This window comes from Notolepis coatsorum (genome assembly GCF_963971535.1).
Source record: "Notolepis coatsorum genome assembly, chromosome: 9".
Classification (NCBI taxonomy): domain Eukaryota; kingdom Metazoa; phylum Chordata; class Actinopteri; order Aulopiformes; family Paralepididae; genus Notolepis; species Notolepis coatsorum.
In genome coordinates this window covers 99,396,576-99,412,193 of record NC_140173.1, presented here as the reverse complement: position 1 = coordinate 99,412,193, position 15,618 = coordinate 99,396,576, and the positions used below count along the sequence as shown (strand labels likewise).

At 45.2% G+C, this 15,618-nt stretch overlaps 1 protein-coding gene across 1 annotated transcript in view; it reads right to left on the bottom strand.

Moving 5' to 3' along the window:
* LOC311234246 (calcineurin subunit B type 1) overlaps nt 1-15,618 on the bottom strand; it is an 87,992-nt gene that overhangs the window by 47,734 nt on the left and 24,640 nt on the right. Inside the window, exon 2 of the mRNA XM_084321378.1 lies at nt 6,139-6,178. Coding sequence (XP_084177504.1) covers nt 6,139-6,178 — 40 coding nt within the window. The remainder of the gene's footprint in view (nt 1-6,138; nt 6,179-15,618) is intronic.

The window sequence follows — 15,618 nt, the reverse complement described above, 5'->3', positions numbered from 1 at the left end:
TTTCCCTTTGGATTATTAAAGGATTTCTATTCTATTCTAGGGCTGTCCCCGACTAAGGATTTGGATAGTCAACTTTGATTGGCCGAAATTTGCAGATAGTCGACTGATAGTCGACTACCCCTACCCCCTGAATGAAAATTAATATAAAAATTAAAAATGAACATTAACATTCCATTTGGGCTGTGGGGGGTGTTTAATGTCTGAAGGAGTCGACTGAAGGCTTCTTGTCCTCTGCGAAAGCATGCAATTGGTCCACTGATGGATTCATCTTGATATTTGTCTAGCCTAGTGTGTTCATTAGACAGGTTAAATCATCTTTCAGTGCCTCTGTGCCCGTTTTTTAGGCATTTAGCCTCGCTGGTATGTGCGCCATTAGCGTTAGCCACGCTTAAGGCTGCCGCGGTATTGATTTTTTCCTTACCGCACAAATTTGCAAAATATTTCCTACTGCCGCGGTTACAGCAAAAAAAAATAATCATTTGAATGCATTTTTTTTGTGTAGTCTACTCTTTATAGCATATAGCCTGCCTCTAGTCTAAATGTCTATCTTTAGAGGATGACTTTGCAGCATGAATATTGTTTGGGATTCCGCAAGCACGCATTTGTTATTGAAAGTGAATCACGGATTCGAAGTCTCCCCTCTGGTCGTGCGCCGTTCACTCGGTGTCGCGGGCAGGGGTGGTAGCGCCCGGCGGTTACCCCCCTCCTCCCCCCCCCCCCCCCCCCCGATCCTTTCTTCTTATTATTATTATTATAAAGTTACTACTTATGATTAACAAAGGCATTCGTTTTGTGGCATTAACGTTATATAGTTAGTGTTACACGTTCAATAACATCAGCGTATTTACCGGACCATAGCAAGGCAAGCATTACTCAATTCATATCTCAGTTCCTTTCTTTGCTCAGAGCGTGCTGAGTTGTGCCCATTCTGCGGTCTGTTAATAAAGTTTTCAATCAGACAAGTGTATAGAACGAAGGGCTTTTATTATAACATTCGTTGCAGTAAAATCATTATGCCTTGTTTAGTACTCTTGTGGAGCGCTGGTAGTCCACTCCGGCGGGGAGCTAAAGTTATTAGCCTTGTTGTGATCAATGGCTGACATCCAGGAAGTAAAAAACGAATAGGCGCTTGCCGATTGGTGGTAACAGCAGAGGCGGGTGCAAGCGGTGTGACGTAATTGGCAGAATCGACTGTCAATCAAAATCTTTCCATTGCATTGCTTTGGTTGAGAGTATTATTATAAAAAACAGTGGTGATGCGGTATTCAGCTAAACTCTGCGGTGAGCGTGATGTAACAGCGATACCGCGGCAATGCGGTAACCGCGGCAGCTCTAGCCACGCTTCTAGACCTCTTTGTTTTTGGAAAGAATAAAATTAAATTTAAAAGTAAAAGAAAAATGATAAATAAACTTTTTTTTCCCATATTCAACTAAGAGGTTGGCAGTCGACTATGGCTCCTTTCTATCGATTAGTCGACTATTTGACTAATTGGGGTCAGCCCTATTCTTTTCTTTTTTTTATTGATCTTTTTCCCCCTCCATTTTCCTCCGATTTTCTCCCATCCCAATGTTAGTCGTATGCCAATTCCCAGTCCCCTTCCTGGTCGCTGCGCACTTACCCCCCACAGTCAGATCATCTGGGAGAGTGGAGGCTATCACGTGCTTCCTCCGACACACGTCCAGCCAATCAACCGCTTCTTTTCACCTGGCAGCGCGGATCCTCCCTGAGAGGGCGTAGCGTGTGGAAGGATCACACTATCCCACTCAGGTCCTATCCGCGCTTAGCAGGCGCCCCGACCGAACTGTAGGAGTCGCTGTTTACAACGACCCGGACCCACCCCGCCAGCTTCTCCCACCCTCTAATACAGCCAATTGTATTAGTGTGAACGGCCAGCCAAGGTGGTGACAACCCCGGAGCTGTGAGCTGGATTCGAACAGGCGAATCCATCTCACAGCTCCGGGGTTGGTGACGAACGCAATCTCCGCTACGCCACCTAACCGCCCTGGGGTCAGCCCTATTCTATTCTATGACAGACAGAGAAAAATAGCTCATCCAAAACTCTGCAGCCCGACTGCTAACCAGAACCAAAAGGAGAGAGCACATTAGTCCAGTCTAAACTGCTTTACACTGGCTTCCTGTAACATTTAGAATTGACTTCAAGGTCCTTCCTTACATACAAAGCTCTAAATGGACAGGGACCTAGCTACATCGCCAACACTCTAATACATTATAGGCCAGCAAGAACACTGCGATCATCAGCTGCTGGACTACTAGAGGCTCCCTGAAACCGTCAAAAGAGGATCGGTGATGCAGCCTTTATCAACTATGCCCGAAAACTATGGAACAAACTACCCAAAAACATCAGCGAAGCCAAGATATCTTCAAAAGACAGCTTAAAACTGTCTCTCTTTGCTCAGGCATTTAAATTAAACATCAGGGATATCCTGACACAAATTTGACTTTACCTGCACTATTCTTATTCTGCGTACTTTTGTAAATGTTATTGTATATTTTTATTGAACTATTTTATCACACTTTTTAACTCCGTTTATTCTATTTTATTATTTTTAGTATTGCCTATTTTTAAACTGAATCAAACCGCACGTTTTTACACTGTCTATTCTATTTTATAATTTGTATTACTGAATGAAACCGTAAACAGAGAGGCCTATTGGGATGTTAGATCCTAATGTGAAAAACTGTGATTTACCTTACCTTGCTACCTTTATCTTTTTTATGCTCACTTATGCCTGTATTTTTTACTGCTGTGAAGCACTTTGAACTGCAATTTCTGTATGAAAAGTGCTATAAAAATAAAGTTTATTATTATTATTAAATATGCCAGACTGAATGGTGTGGTCTTTGTTGTTAACTCATTGGCTGTTAGCTAGGGATGCCCCGATCACGTTTTTTGCCACCGATGCCGATCACCGATCGTCGTAAGCCATATCGGCCGATACCGATCGTTTTTTGATAAAAAACTTTTAAAAAATTATTTTATATAATTCTTTTTTAATTTTTTTTTATAAAATATATATATTATATAATTAGACTTGTACTTGTATTATCTGCGAGACATCGCCACCATGCAACAAGCTCCACATAGCTCCATAAAGCATTATCACCGATCACCGATTGCATATTTATACTGATTATCGGCCGATAACGATCGGTGGCCGATCGATCGGGGCATCCCTACTGTTAGCTATTAGCGTTATCCTGTGGTAGCTACTGCCACGCTGTAAACGATGGGAGTTAGTCACCTTGTTTGTAGAGCTAAATCTATATTCTATATTATAGTCATGGATACAATACTATAGACAGAGTTTCTTCCGGTCAAGATGCAAAAAAGAGATAATTTTCCCATCCATACGTTCCCGTGTTATACCGTGGTGAATATAAGTATGGTTTTAGGGGCGGCTAGGTGGTGTAGTGGGCAAGGTGCTCGCCACCAATGCAGGAGACGCTGGGTTCAAGCCCAGCTCTCCGCATTGCTATCAGCTTGGCTGGTCGTTCATACTAACACAATTGGCAGTGTTAGGGGTGGGAAAGCTGATGGGTGGGGATCGGACGTTGTGGACAGCGACTCCTACAGGTCGGTTGGTGCGCCTGCGCAGCAGAATCAGGAAGCGACGGGGGCGGCGTGTCCCTCCCACGCAGACCCCCGCCGCTGAGAGATCGCGCTGTGCAGGTGAAAAGATGCGACGGCTGCGTACCGGAGGGGACACGTGATGTAAGGCTTCGTCCACATTGCAGCCGGCTTGTGGGAGGCATGGCCTAACAGCGTTCAGGGGAGGGGAGGGTAGAATTAGACGATACGAAATTGGGATGGGAGAAAAATAGAAAATGGGAGAAAAAAGTAGATTAAAAAAAAAAATATATATGGTTTTAGAGCGGTCTAGGGTAATTCATGAAATGCTTAGTTATGGCAGTATACGTCGATTCCATTGTACACGTTGCCATGTCTTGCCTGTATATGCTATTATCCCTAAATCAAATCTAGATCATAGCTATTATGTTCCATCATGAATGCATGAAAGGGGGGGTCGTCTCTGATTATCAGTAACGGCATTCGCATTCTCTCTCTCTCTCTCTCTCTCATTCCCGATCTGAAGATCTTGATGTCCACAGGCCTGGTTATGAATTAGCTGTAAATACTCACACTTATTCTGGCCCTGGTATCTATATTCTTCACAAGCAAATTACGGTTGAACAATACATAGCCTACATCAAATTCAAATTGATACAGCAATATAAAACAAACATGTTACAACATGCTAAAGGAACATGGTAACATTATGGGAAATGTGCTTACCGTCTTCTCCAGAGTCAGACAAGAAGATAGATACCAATTTCCTCTCTGTGTTCAGTAGAAAGTTATACGGCTGCAAGCTAGCCCAGTTTAGCACACATGAATGGAAGCGGATAAGGACCAGCTAGCCTAGCTGTTGGCCAAAAACACCTCTCTCTAAGTTTTAAGCTGGGCTTGGTCCATATCTGCTTCAGCGACATTGTGCATGTTCAAGTACACAAAGAAAAAGAAAACCTAACCTGCCCTGCCCCCCCCCCCCCCCCAAAAGAAATGTTATGTTATGTCAAAAATATTGGTTGCAGATATAGAAGGGGCGCAACAATGTCTGCCCAGCAAAAAAAAAAAAAAAAAATATTAATAATATAATTAACACTTTGACTGCCGGGACCCGTCTTTAGACGTCTTTGCTGGCCATGCTAAAGTTGCCGGAGGACGCGTTACGTCGTCCTTATATCAATATTTCAAAAATCTGCGATCGGATTCATATGTCCCCTCCGCTGGCCTGAGATCCACCAGCAGGACCCACTGAGCTCTCTGGCGGTTCAGGAGCGCCATCTGGTGGCCGATCGGCGCAATCGCCAAACAGGATGTTGAATAGAGGTTGTCCTAGACGACCGTAGTACTTCCGGGCGCTCGCTATAGGTCATGGGACTCTGGCTCGTCACGCTACACGGTGATCGATTGGCAATAACTCGATAAACAACATGATTTGGACGTATATACCATTATACAAGCTGGAGATGGACCGGGTAAAAATATCTCCCATAATGATAAGATTTCTACTCGACGATGATCGCCCAACGGCGCGCGGAGACTGGGGTGAGTTTCAGCGTGTAACCTTACCGTCTTCGATACTAACTGCTATTATCAACATTTGACCCACATTAGATGATTGGTATAACGCTGCCCACGGAATTATAAACGCCCCCTCGCCCATCCGGTCAACATCAGATGACGTGTAGTAACTTCTAGAAGTACGTCTAGTTGGAATTTTTTATATCGCGCTGATTGCCATCAAACTGTATTTCATCATCAATATAATGCATTTGGGGCTATATATCACGTTCTGGAGAAAGCTGCAGAAAGAGATGAAAACATACTTATACATTAGACCATACTTTACTATGAATATGTGAATGAAAAAGTTTAACGTTGCTACACAATGAACAATACATATAGGACTTTGAATGGGCCCTAATAATGGCAATGTAGCAATAGAATTTAAAAAGTTATAGCCCTGCAAAGAAGGGGACTTTCTCCATAGACAAATAGCGCTGGCAATCTATGGTATATCATGAATTTAACCTTAGGCAGCCAAAGTGTTTTAATTATATACAGTATATATTTTTTTATTTTTTTCAACAGTTGATTTCGGTCTCTGTTCATTTACTCGGCTGGTGATATGAAGCGAGCAAAGCGTAGCGGTACATAGAGCCGGGAACCAGCGAGGAGGGACCCTGCTAGTCTCTCTGCTCATTAGAAACGCCAGCAACGCCTCCCTTTAGCCCTGCAGGTCTCTATCCCGCGGCGCAAATGACACACTTGCATGAGAACCCCTGAGAGAAATTACAGTACAGTGTAGTGTTTCATAACAACAGGGGCGAGATATTCTCCATTACTGTCCTCATCAGGGAGAGGTGGGCGGCGAGAACAGAGAAGAACAATGTCCCCTAAGTACAGCTTCCTGCCGTATCTGAAGGCACACAACCACACACACACATCACTACATCTCCCTCACCGACATCAAACCTGAAACAGTGTAAGCACATCTCCAGGGGGTAACTGATGACAGTGAACAACATGAACAACAAAAGATAATACTTACAATGTGAGCACATCTCCAGGGGGTAACTGGATTCATTTCCCTGCAGAGAGGAGACAGATGGAGAGGTCAGGACAGGACCGGTTAACAGCACATATATATATATATATAACAGCATCGGACAACTTTCCTGACAGAGGCATTAAAAAAAAATCCAACATTATGGGAAAGGCGTTTACCGTCTTCTCCAGAGTCAGACAAGAAGATAGATACCATTCATTTTCATTCATTCATTTAATCTTTATTCAATTTCAAAGGATCATTCAGAGCAAGCGCTCATTTACAATGACTAGTGCTCTGGGAGCCAACACACGGGCGCCGACCAAGAGGACGTCCCACGCCAACATACGTGGACACTGAGGAAGGACACAGGTGTGGAGAGCTCTACGGAACAGGCCGGATGTATGGGGGATCGGGATGATTGGAATCTCCGCTGGCGAACCCGTCTGAGGACGACCAAATGAATGATGATGAATTGCAAAACATTCCGTATGAAAGCATTCCAACATTCCGTAGATACCAGTTTCCTCTCTGTGTGTTCAGCAGAAAGCTATCTGGCTGCAAGTTAGACTAGCTTAACACTAATTAATGGATACGGACCACTAGCCTAGTTTAAAACTCCGGGAGAGGTGTTTTTGGCAGACAGCTAGGCTAGCTGGTCCGTGTCCACTTCCATTAATTTGTGCTAAGCTAGGCAGCTTTCTACTGAACACACAAGAGACGAAATTGGCATCCATCTTCTTGTCTGACTCTGGAGAAGACGGTAAGTGTATTTCCCATCATGTTGGCATGTGTTCCTTTAAGTTCCTGGCAAAGAAAATCTGCCAAAATGTAATCACCCAACCAATACTGAAAGTGGGGAACAAAGGGCAAACGCAACATCTCTTGGCAGGCAGAGCAGTGTTTGCTGCACTGAGTCATGTTGCTGCAGGTGCACAGAGCCAGAGGTCAGGAGGTCAGGAGGAGTGAACAGCCCACTGCAGTGAGTTGACCAGGACTTTTAATCCATTGTGCAAAACATAGATGTGTAAAGTTCAGGTGTACCAAAAACAGGGTTTGCTGCTCTGCTCTTTGTTTTAATCCACCTGTACTTTGCACATTGTCACTTTGCACAATGGATTAAAGAATGTATTTTCCTCCAGTCGGCTCATTGCGGTGTGCAGTACGCCTACAATCACCTCACAATTTGATGTCTCAAAATCAGCAGAACTTTTCGTAGAAACACGAAGAGGTGTTGGTCTGGAGGCTAACAACATAGATAGCAACCTTAATTTGAGCAACTGTTGTGTCTGTAAAACCAGCTTATTTTAGTGCGTTAGCCTGTACATCTAAAAACAACTGGCATTATGCAGTATATGGTATATACAACACCAGTCTATATATATATATATATATATATATATATATATATATATACAGCACCAGCACTGGAGTTGGTCCCTTGACCAATATACTGACATTACAACTGGAGTTGGTTCCTTGACCAATATACTGACATTACAACTGGAGTTGGTTCCTTGACCAATATACTGACATTACAACTGGAGTTGGTTCCTTGACCAATATACTGACATTACAACTGGAGTTGGTTCCTTGACCAAGGTACTGACATTACAACTAGAGTTGGTCCTCGGACGCTGCACAGCATGGCTGCATTGCTGCTAAATAGTTAGGATGGGTCAAATGCAGAGGATGAATTTCCCCAAGGGGATTAATAAACGTACAACTTAACTTAAATGTCCACACAGCCCAGATGACTCAGGTAGTTTCACAAGTGTGATAGACAGTTCTATATGAATATAATGATGGTTAGCTAAAGCTTTCCATTCACTGGATTTGGGAGGTGAAGATGGTCATGTACTATGTGTAACAAAACACATGTATACGCAGTAAAATACAAACTGTATGTATGCCTGTGTGTGTGTGTGTGTGTGCGCGTGCGTGCATAGCGTACCCCCCCCCCCCCCCCCCCACATACACACACTCTACATGTATAGCATGAAGGATTAGAGATGTAGAGAAAACAACGAGAATCATCAATAGTTTTCAATTTTGATAAAACTGTATTGAGTGTACATTATTTTTAAATGCTTGACTCTGTATTGAGATTGTTTGATTGTCATCATTACTCTTGGTTGGTGAGGTTGGTGAAGGAGTAGGTTGGCACCTCGCACGGTCACCTCAGCCTTCCATGTGTGAGAGAACGAGTGAATGTGACGAATAAGAATAGTTGTAAAGCGCTTTGGATAAAAGCTAGGCTGAATGCAGTCCATTTGGTCAATGTTAAATGGTGCATTTATATAACAGCTTTTATCCAAAGCGCTTTACAATTCTTATTCCTCGCATTTTCTATTTTCATTTTTTTTGTTCTCACTTTTTCTGTATTTTTCTCCCATCCCAATTTAGTCGTTATGCCAATTCCCTTCCTGGTCATTGCACGCATTGCCCCACTGTCGGCCTAGGGAGGGTGTAGAACTACCACATGCCTCCTCCGATACATGTGGAGTCAGCCAGCCGCTTCTTTTCACCTGACAGCGAGGACTCTCACTGGGGGAATGTAACACGTGCGGTAGGGCTGCATGATTAATCGATTTTAAATCGAAATCTCGATTTGAAACGATGCAATTATCAAATCGCAAAAAATTAAATAGCATTTTTATTTTAATTTTTTTAACCAGGAAGTCCCATTGAGATACAAGATCGGTTTGGGGGAGGGAGGTAAGGGGTTTTAGATTGTGTCTTGTGAAGTTTAGACTTCAGAGAGGGTAGGGTTCCCACGCTTGCCTTGAATTTTTTTTCCATACTACCTCCTGATTTTCCAGGTACCATATTAAGTGATTATCTATAGCAGCGGTTCCCAAACTTTTTTGGCCGTGCACCCCCTGTCACCTCCCGACCTAGCTGACGCATCCCCCAATGGGTTTCCGACGCACCGAAGGGAAATTCTTGGCCGAAACTGATACCGAAAATAGGAAACAGTTGGCCGAAAACCGAATGCCGAAAGGCCGAAAATGATTAATATAAATATAATGTATTTCTTTTTTTTTCAGCTACCGGATTATGGCAAAAGACATGATTATGGCAAAACTTAACTTAAATAATATTAATAATCACTATTATGGGCCCATAAAACATTTATTCAGCACTTTTGAATGCATACATTAATTCCAGACTGACTGCTGAAAGATTGCACTGCTTACTAACTAACGTTGATAAACCCAGGTTTACCACAGTTAAAACACAGCTACTTACATTTGAGGATAAACTTGCATAAGAAGTTTCACTCAAGTTTCACTGTAGATGCCAAGGCTCCCTTGGCTCACTCATCAAATTCCAACATCCAATATACCATAATGCCAAGAGCATACTCTACAACATGGGATCATCCATTTATATCTACAGTAAAAGCTAGGGATGCCCCGATCACGCTTTTTGCCACCGATACCAATCACCGATCGTCGTGAGCCATATCGGCCGATACCGATCGTTTTTGATTACAAAAAATTTAAATGTATTTTATATAATTTTTTTTTAATAAAATATATATATTATATAATTAGACTTGTACTTGTATTATCTGCGAGACATCGCCACCACGCAACAAGCTCCACTGTCTGTGTGTACTCTAGTAGCCTCCAGCTACGGCCAGGATTCTCCGGAGCTGCAGCTGGACCTATACTCGAGTAGCCTCGAGATACGGCCAGGATTCTCCTGCGCTGCAGCTGGGCCCTAATGGTATAACGTTACTGTGGTCATATCACATTCAACATGCCCTCAGCTCGAATACGCATCGAATCAGTGTTATAAGACATTGATATCAGGAGCTATCTGTAGCTACTGCTAGCCGGATATATAACGTTAATACAACGCCCTTGAACAGTGAACTAACTTGCGCTAACGTGAGCTAACAGCTAACAGCTAACAGGTATCATACACGTCTCTACTAGACTTGATGGAGCGTGTGTTGATGTCTGTGAGCTAGCGTTAGTACCTGGCTGGTGCTGGCTAACTGGCTATCGTTCTGAGAGCTAACGTTAGTACTAGGCTGGTGCTGGCTAACTGGCTATCGTTCTGAGAGCTAACGTTAGTACCTGGCTGGTGCTGGCTAACTGGCTATCGTTCTGAGAGCTAACGTTAGTACCTGGCTGGTGCTGGCTAACTGGCTATCGTTCTGAGAGCTAACGTTAGTACTAGGCTGGTGCTGGCTAACTGGCTATTGTTCTGAAAGCTAACGTTGGTACCTGGCTGGTGCTGGCTAACTGGCTATCGTTCTGAGAGCTAACGTTGGTACCAGGCTGGTGCTGGCTAACTGGCTATCGTTCTGAGAGCTAACGTTGGTACCTGGCTGGTGCTGCTAACTGGCTATCGTTCTGAGAGATAACGTTGGTACCTGGCTGGCGCTGGCTAACTGGCTATCGTTCTGAGAGCTAACGTTGGTACCTGGCTGGTGCTGGCTAACTGGCTATCGTTCTGAGAGCTAACGTTGGTACCTGGCTGGTGCTGGCTAACTGGCTATCGTTCTGAGAGATAACGTTGGTACCTGGCTGGCGCTGGCTAACTGGCTATCGTTCTGAGAGCTAACGTTGGTACCTGGCTGGTGCTGGCTAACTGGCTATCGTTCTGAGAGCTAACGTTGGTACCTGGCTGGTGCTGGCTAACTGGCTATCGTTCTGAGAGCTAACGTTGGTACCTGGCTGGCGCTGGCTAACTGGCTATCGTTCTGAGAGCTAACGTTGGTACCTGGCAGGTGCTGGCTAACTGGCTATCGTTCTGAGAGCTAACGTTGGTACCTGGCTGGTGCTGGCTAACTGGCTATCGTTCTGAGAGATAACGTTGGTACCTGGCTGGCGCTGGCTAACTGGCTATCGTTCTGAGAGCTAACGTTGGTACCTGGCTGGTGCTGGCTAACTGGCTATCGTTCTGAGAGCTAACGTTGGTACCTGGCTGGTGCTGGCTAACTGGCTATCGTTCTGAGAGCTAACGTTGGTACCTGGCTGGTGCTGGCTAACTGGCTATCGTTCTGAGAGCTAACGTTGGTACCTGGCTGGCGCTGGCTAACTGGCTATCGTTCTGAGAGCTAACGTTGGTACCTGGCAGGTGCTGGCTAACTGGCTATCGTTCTGAGAGCTAACATTGGTACCTGGCTGGCGCTGGCTAACTGGCTATCGTTCTGAGAGCTAACGTTGGTACCTGGCTGGTGCTGGCTAACTGGCTATCGTTCTGAGAGCTAACGTTGGTTCCTGGCTGGTGCTGGCTAACTGGCTATCGTTCTGAGAGCTAATGTTGGTACCTGGCTGGTGCTGGCTAACTGGCTATCGTTCTGAGAGCTAACGTTGGTACCTGGCTGGCGCTGGCTAACTGGCTATCGTTCTGAGAGCTAACGTTGGTACCTGGCAGGTGCTGGCTAACTGGCTATCATTCTGAGAGCTAACATTGGTACCTGGCTGGCGCTGGCTAACTGGCTATCGTTCTGAGAGCTAACGTTGGTACCTGGCTGGTGCTGGCTAACTGGCTATCGTTCTGAGAGCTAACGTTGGTACCTGGCTGGCGCTGGCTAACTAACGTGGCTATCGTTCTGTGATTTGTTTACCTGGTAACACGGGTTGCTAAGGAATTTAGGTTCGAGGTTGAAGAAAGTGCACTTTTAGGTTGAAAGAACGGCCCTAATGTCAACGTGTTTCAATATAATATGTATAGTGATAACGAGTATATTGTTAGCTCCGCCCGCCCCCCCCTTCCCCCCCCCCCCCCCCCCCCGCGCTGATGAAAATGAAAGTCATACCGTCATAATACCCATACCGGGGTATTATGTCAGCAAGGTATGACGGTATGAAAAAAATTATACCGCCCAAGCCAAGCAACCATGCAAGGTGCCAACCTGCTCATCGGCAGCAGTTAGGGGGTTCAGTGTCTTGCACAACGACACTTCGACGTGCTGTCCGGGAATCAAACTGGGAACCTCTGGGATTACCAGACGACTGCAGCTCTACCTCCCAAGCCACTGTTGCCCCAGTTACTTCCTATTCAGAAGTGGAGCTTCTTTCCCAGAGTGCATCACGCACGCCATCACACTCTCCACTGTAATGCCAGGCAGGGCGTCTCCCACAGGAACGTACCATCCACCCGCGTTGCACGGGGGGAGACTCTATACAGCAGAGTCACATCCTCCTCTCAGCCCTGGCACCCAGTCCACCACCGCAGTGCCCACTGAGCTTCACTCTGACTGCTGGCAGAGTGGGGCTGGACGGTCACATGGGAGCCAGTAGGGAGTTCCCTGTTCCAGAGGGGGGGGGGTTCCTAGCTGACGCCTGCAGCGTCCGACCGGAATCATCCGACAGCTCCCATTGAGAAGCGCGCTGGCCTGGCCAATAGAGACTGAGTGCGAGTGCCCCCCCCCCCCCACAAAACACACACACAGCTCGGTGAAACTACCCTGTACTGCAGCGTTGCAACGTAAGGACCAGGGATGCACCGGCCTGCTAGGTATTAGCAGCGAACAGCCACTGTTTACAATGTTTAATTTCTGTCTCGCCTGCTGCTCATCCCTCAATAATACGACCTGGAGGACTTATAGCACGTCTCGCATTAACCTACTTCAACCATCCACCGGCAGCTAGATCAGACACTTTGCTGCTGGGACAGCAGTGAAGAGCAGGAGGAGACGCAGGATCAGCCCAGGGAACCACTCAGCAGTGAAGAGCAGGAGGAGACCCAGGATCAGCCCAGGGAACCACTCAGCAGTGAAGAGCAGGAGGAGACCCAGGATCAGCCCAGGGAACCACTCAGCAGTGAAGAGCAGGAGGAGACCCAGGATCAGCCCAGGGAACCACTCAGCAGTGAAGAGCAGGAGGAGACCCAGGATCAGCCCAGGGAACCACTCAGCGTTTCACTTTCTCTGATCTCGGCGCGAGCGGTCAGCTGTTCTTCCCCGACCAGAGTACTTTACATGCGGTACTCGCCGGGTCCCAGAGCACCACGTTATGTTTGATACATCACACAGAGAGTTACACCTGTCGTCACACCTGGATGTGCCCACCACAGAGTTTATAACGCTGTCCACAAGGTTCTGGACGGGAAAAGGACTCAACAGCTAATCAGATTTAGTGTTTAGTGTCTGTATGTGTGCGTGTGCGTGTGTGTGTGTGTGTGTGTGAGAGTGAGTGAGTGAGTGAGTGAGTGAGTGAGTGAGTGAGTGAGTGAGTGAGTGAGTGAGTGAGTGAGTGAGTGAGTGAGTGAGTGAGTGAGTGAGTGAGTGAGTGAGTGAGTGAGTGAGTGAGTGAGTGAGTGAGTGAGAGAGAGAGAGAGACATGTGTTGGCTCATCAATAATGCATGCTTCATTCAGAATCAATTAGGCTCCAGCACACGGCACACATTCTGCACAATGAATAGTCTGGTAACAGTGGCGGTGGTTCGTCTCCATCTCTCCATTAGGCCCGACACAAAGAGCCAGCTAATTATAGATACAACCCAGTCGCAACATGAAGGACCAACAGACTGACTGCACAGGGTTCTACACACAACCAGGCTTTTCTGACGCATCCCTGGCTGTACTTCAAACAGACTGGTGCTGTATATATACCATATATATAGACTGATGCTGTATATACTAGGCTTGGGCGGTATGACGGTATTACGGTATACCAGGATATTTCTAAATCCCCCCGGTATGATTCTCAATACCGTGACGTCACAGACTGTGCGCCAAATCACAAATGGGTTTCCTTCTATTACACTGACACGGAGTTGATTGTAGTGCACAGCACGCGCCAGCAGAGGGCAGGGCAGTATGTCTTTCCCTCTCTCAGTCAGAGCTCAGCAGAGCAGGATGACGCAACGTGCGTGTTCCTTTGGGTCTGCATGAGTGGACTCGGGGACACGTTGTTTAGGTACCGGTAAGTTATGTTATGGTTAAGCGATTGGAAGCGATAACCTTTATTTACCCAGGCAAGCAAGTAAGAACAAATTCAGATTTTATTTATTGTCAAAAGTATGCATAATGTTGTGTTAATTCCACAACAAGAGATATGTAATGTTAAATAATAATCACTATTATGGGTCCATAAAACATTTATTCAGCACTTCTGAATGCATACAGTACATTAATTCCATCTTTTCTCTGGCTGCGCAGCGGACATCTGTGCTCTACTGAGCGCACCTTTCTAGTCCCCAGCTGAATGTGCTCGCTTGACTCGGCACAGTAGACGCGCGACAGACAGACAGCGTCAATGTGAGAAACACAATCCCCACCCCCTCTCGCTCTGAATAATATGCATATTAGATCACTCAGTGATTAACCGCGACGGGCATATATATATAGTAAAAAAAAAAGGATATAAAAGCATGTTAAAGACGCATTTATTGGACGCGTTGCGCGCAGAGTTTACATAGAAACAGCGCGACTCCCGACAGCGCGACATCATCACAACAACACGCGTTAGGTTACAGGTTGTTTCTGTTTCGGTGACATATTTTCGGTGAAAAAACTCTTTTGACCAAAATTTCGGTGCATCCCTATTAATTACCTGAAATTATTAAATTTTTTGGGGGGGCAAACCCTGCATATATCGGTATCGGTTGATATCGGTTATCGGAAATTAAGAGTTGGACAATATCGGTATATCGGTAAAAAAGCCAATATCGAGCATCCCTAATATATATATATACATATATTATCTTTCAAATGCCTGAGTTCAATTTGGATTTAGTATCACCAGACGTGCATAAGAACAGATAATGAAATCTACTGTACTTTTTTATTTTCACCACAGTGCAACCATTTTGAAACTAATTTCAGATCTAATTGTTGCTACATGCTAACAATAGGGAGGAGAAACTAACTGTGTTTCAATATTTGTCAAAAACGTTACCTTTTGTGGTAGAATTATCCTGAATATGAACAGTTATTGAAATAATCCATACAGAACTTTGAACCTTGAACCCCATAGAAATTTAGAGGAAGTGTATCGTTTTGAAAAATTCCAACGCTGATCGACAAATAGCGATGTCTATTACAAAATGGCATTATCCAGTGTGTCCAGATGGAGTCCCGCGAGCGATAGCGAGTGGCGAACGGAATATGGGGGACACCAAGCACTTCCGGCCCCACTTCCGGTTTGGCAACTCGCCGATCGGCCACCAGGTGGCGGTATTGAAGCGCTGGAGAGTTGAGTGGAGATCTACATGGCTCCGTGGGTGAAATGTGAATACCATGACGAAAATATTGATCTCGATGACGTCGAATATTGATCTCGATGACGTCGTAATCTGTCATTGGCAGATTAAGCATGGCAAGGAATGACGTCTTAATCCGTCAATGGCGGAGAATGGGTTAAAGTTAGTTAAAAACATCATTTTGTATTGTTTTTTTGGTTAAATCCAAAGGAAAAAATATTAAATCAGAGAAATCCGAAAACGGGAAAATTAAAAACCGAGAAATCTGAAAACAGGAAAATTCATATCTGAAAACAGGAAAAGATAAAAAC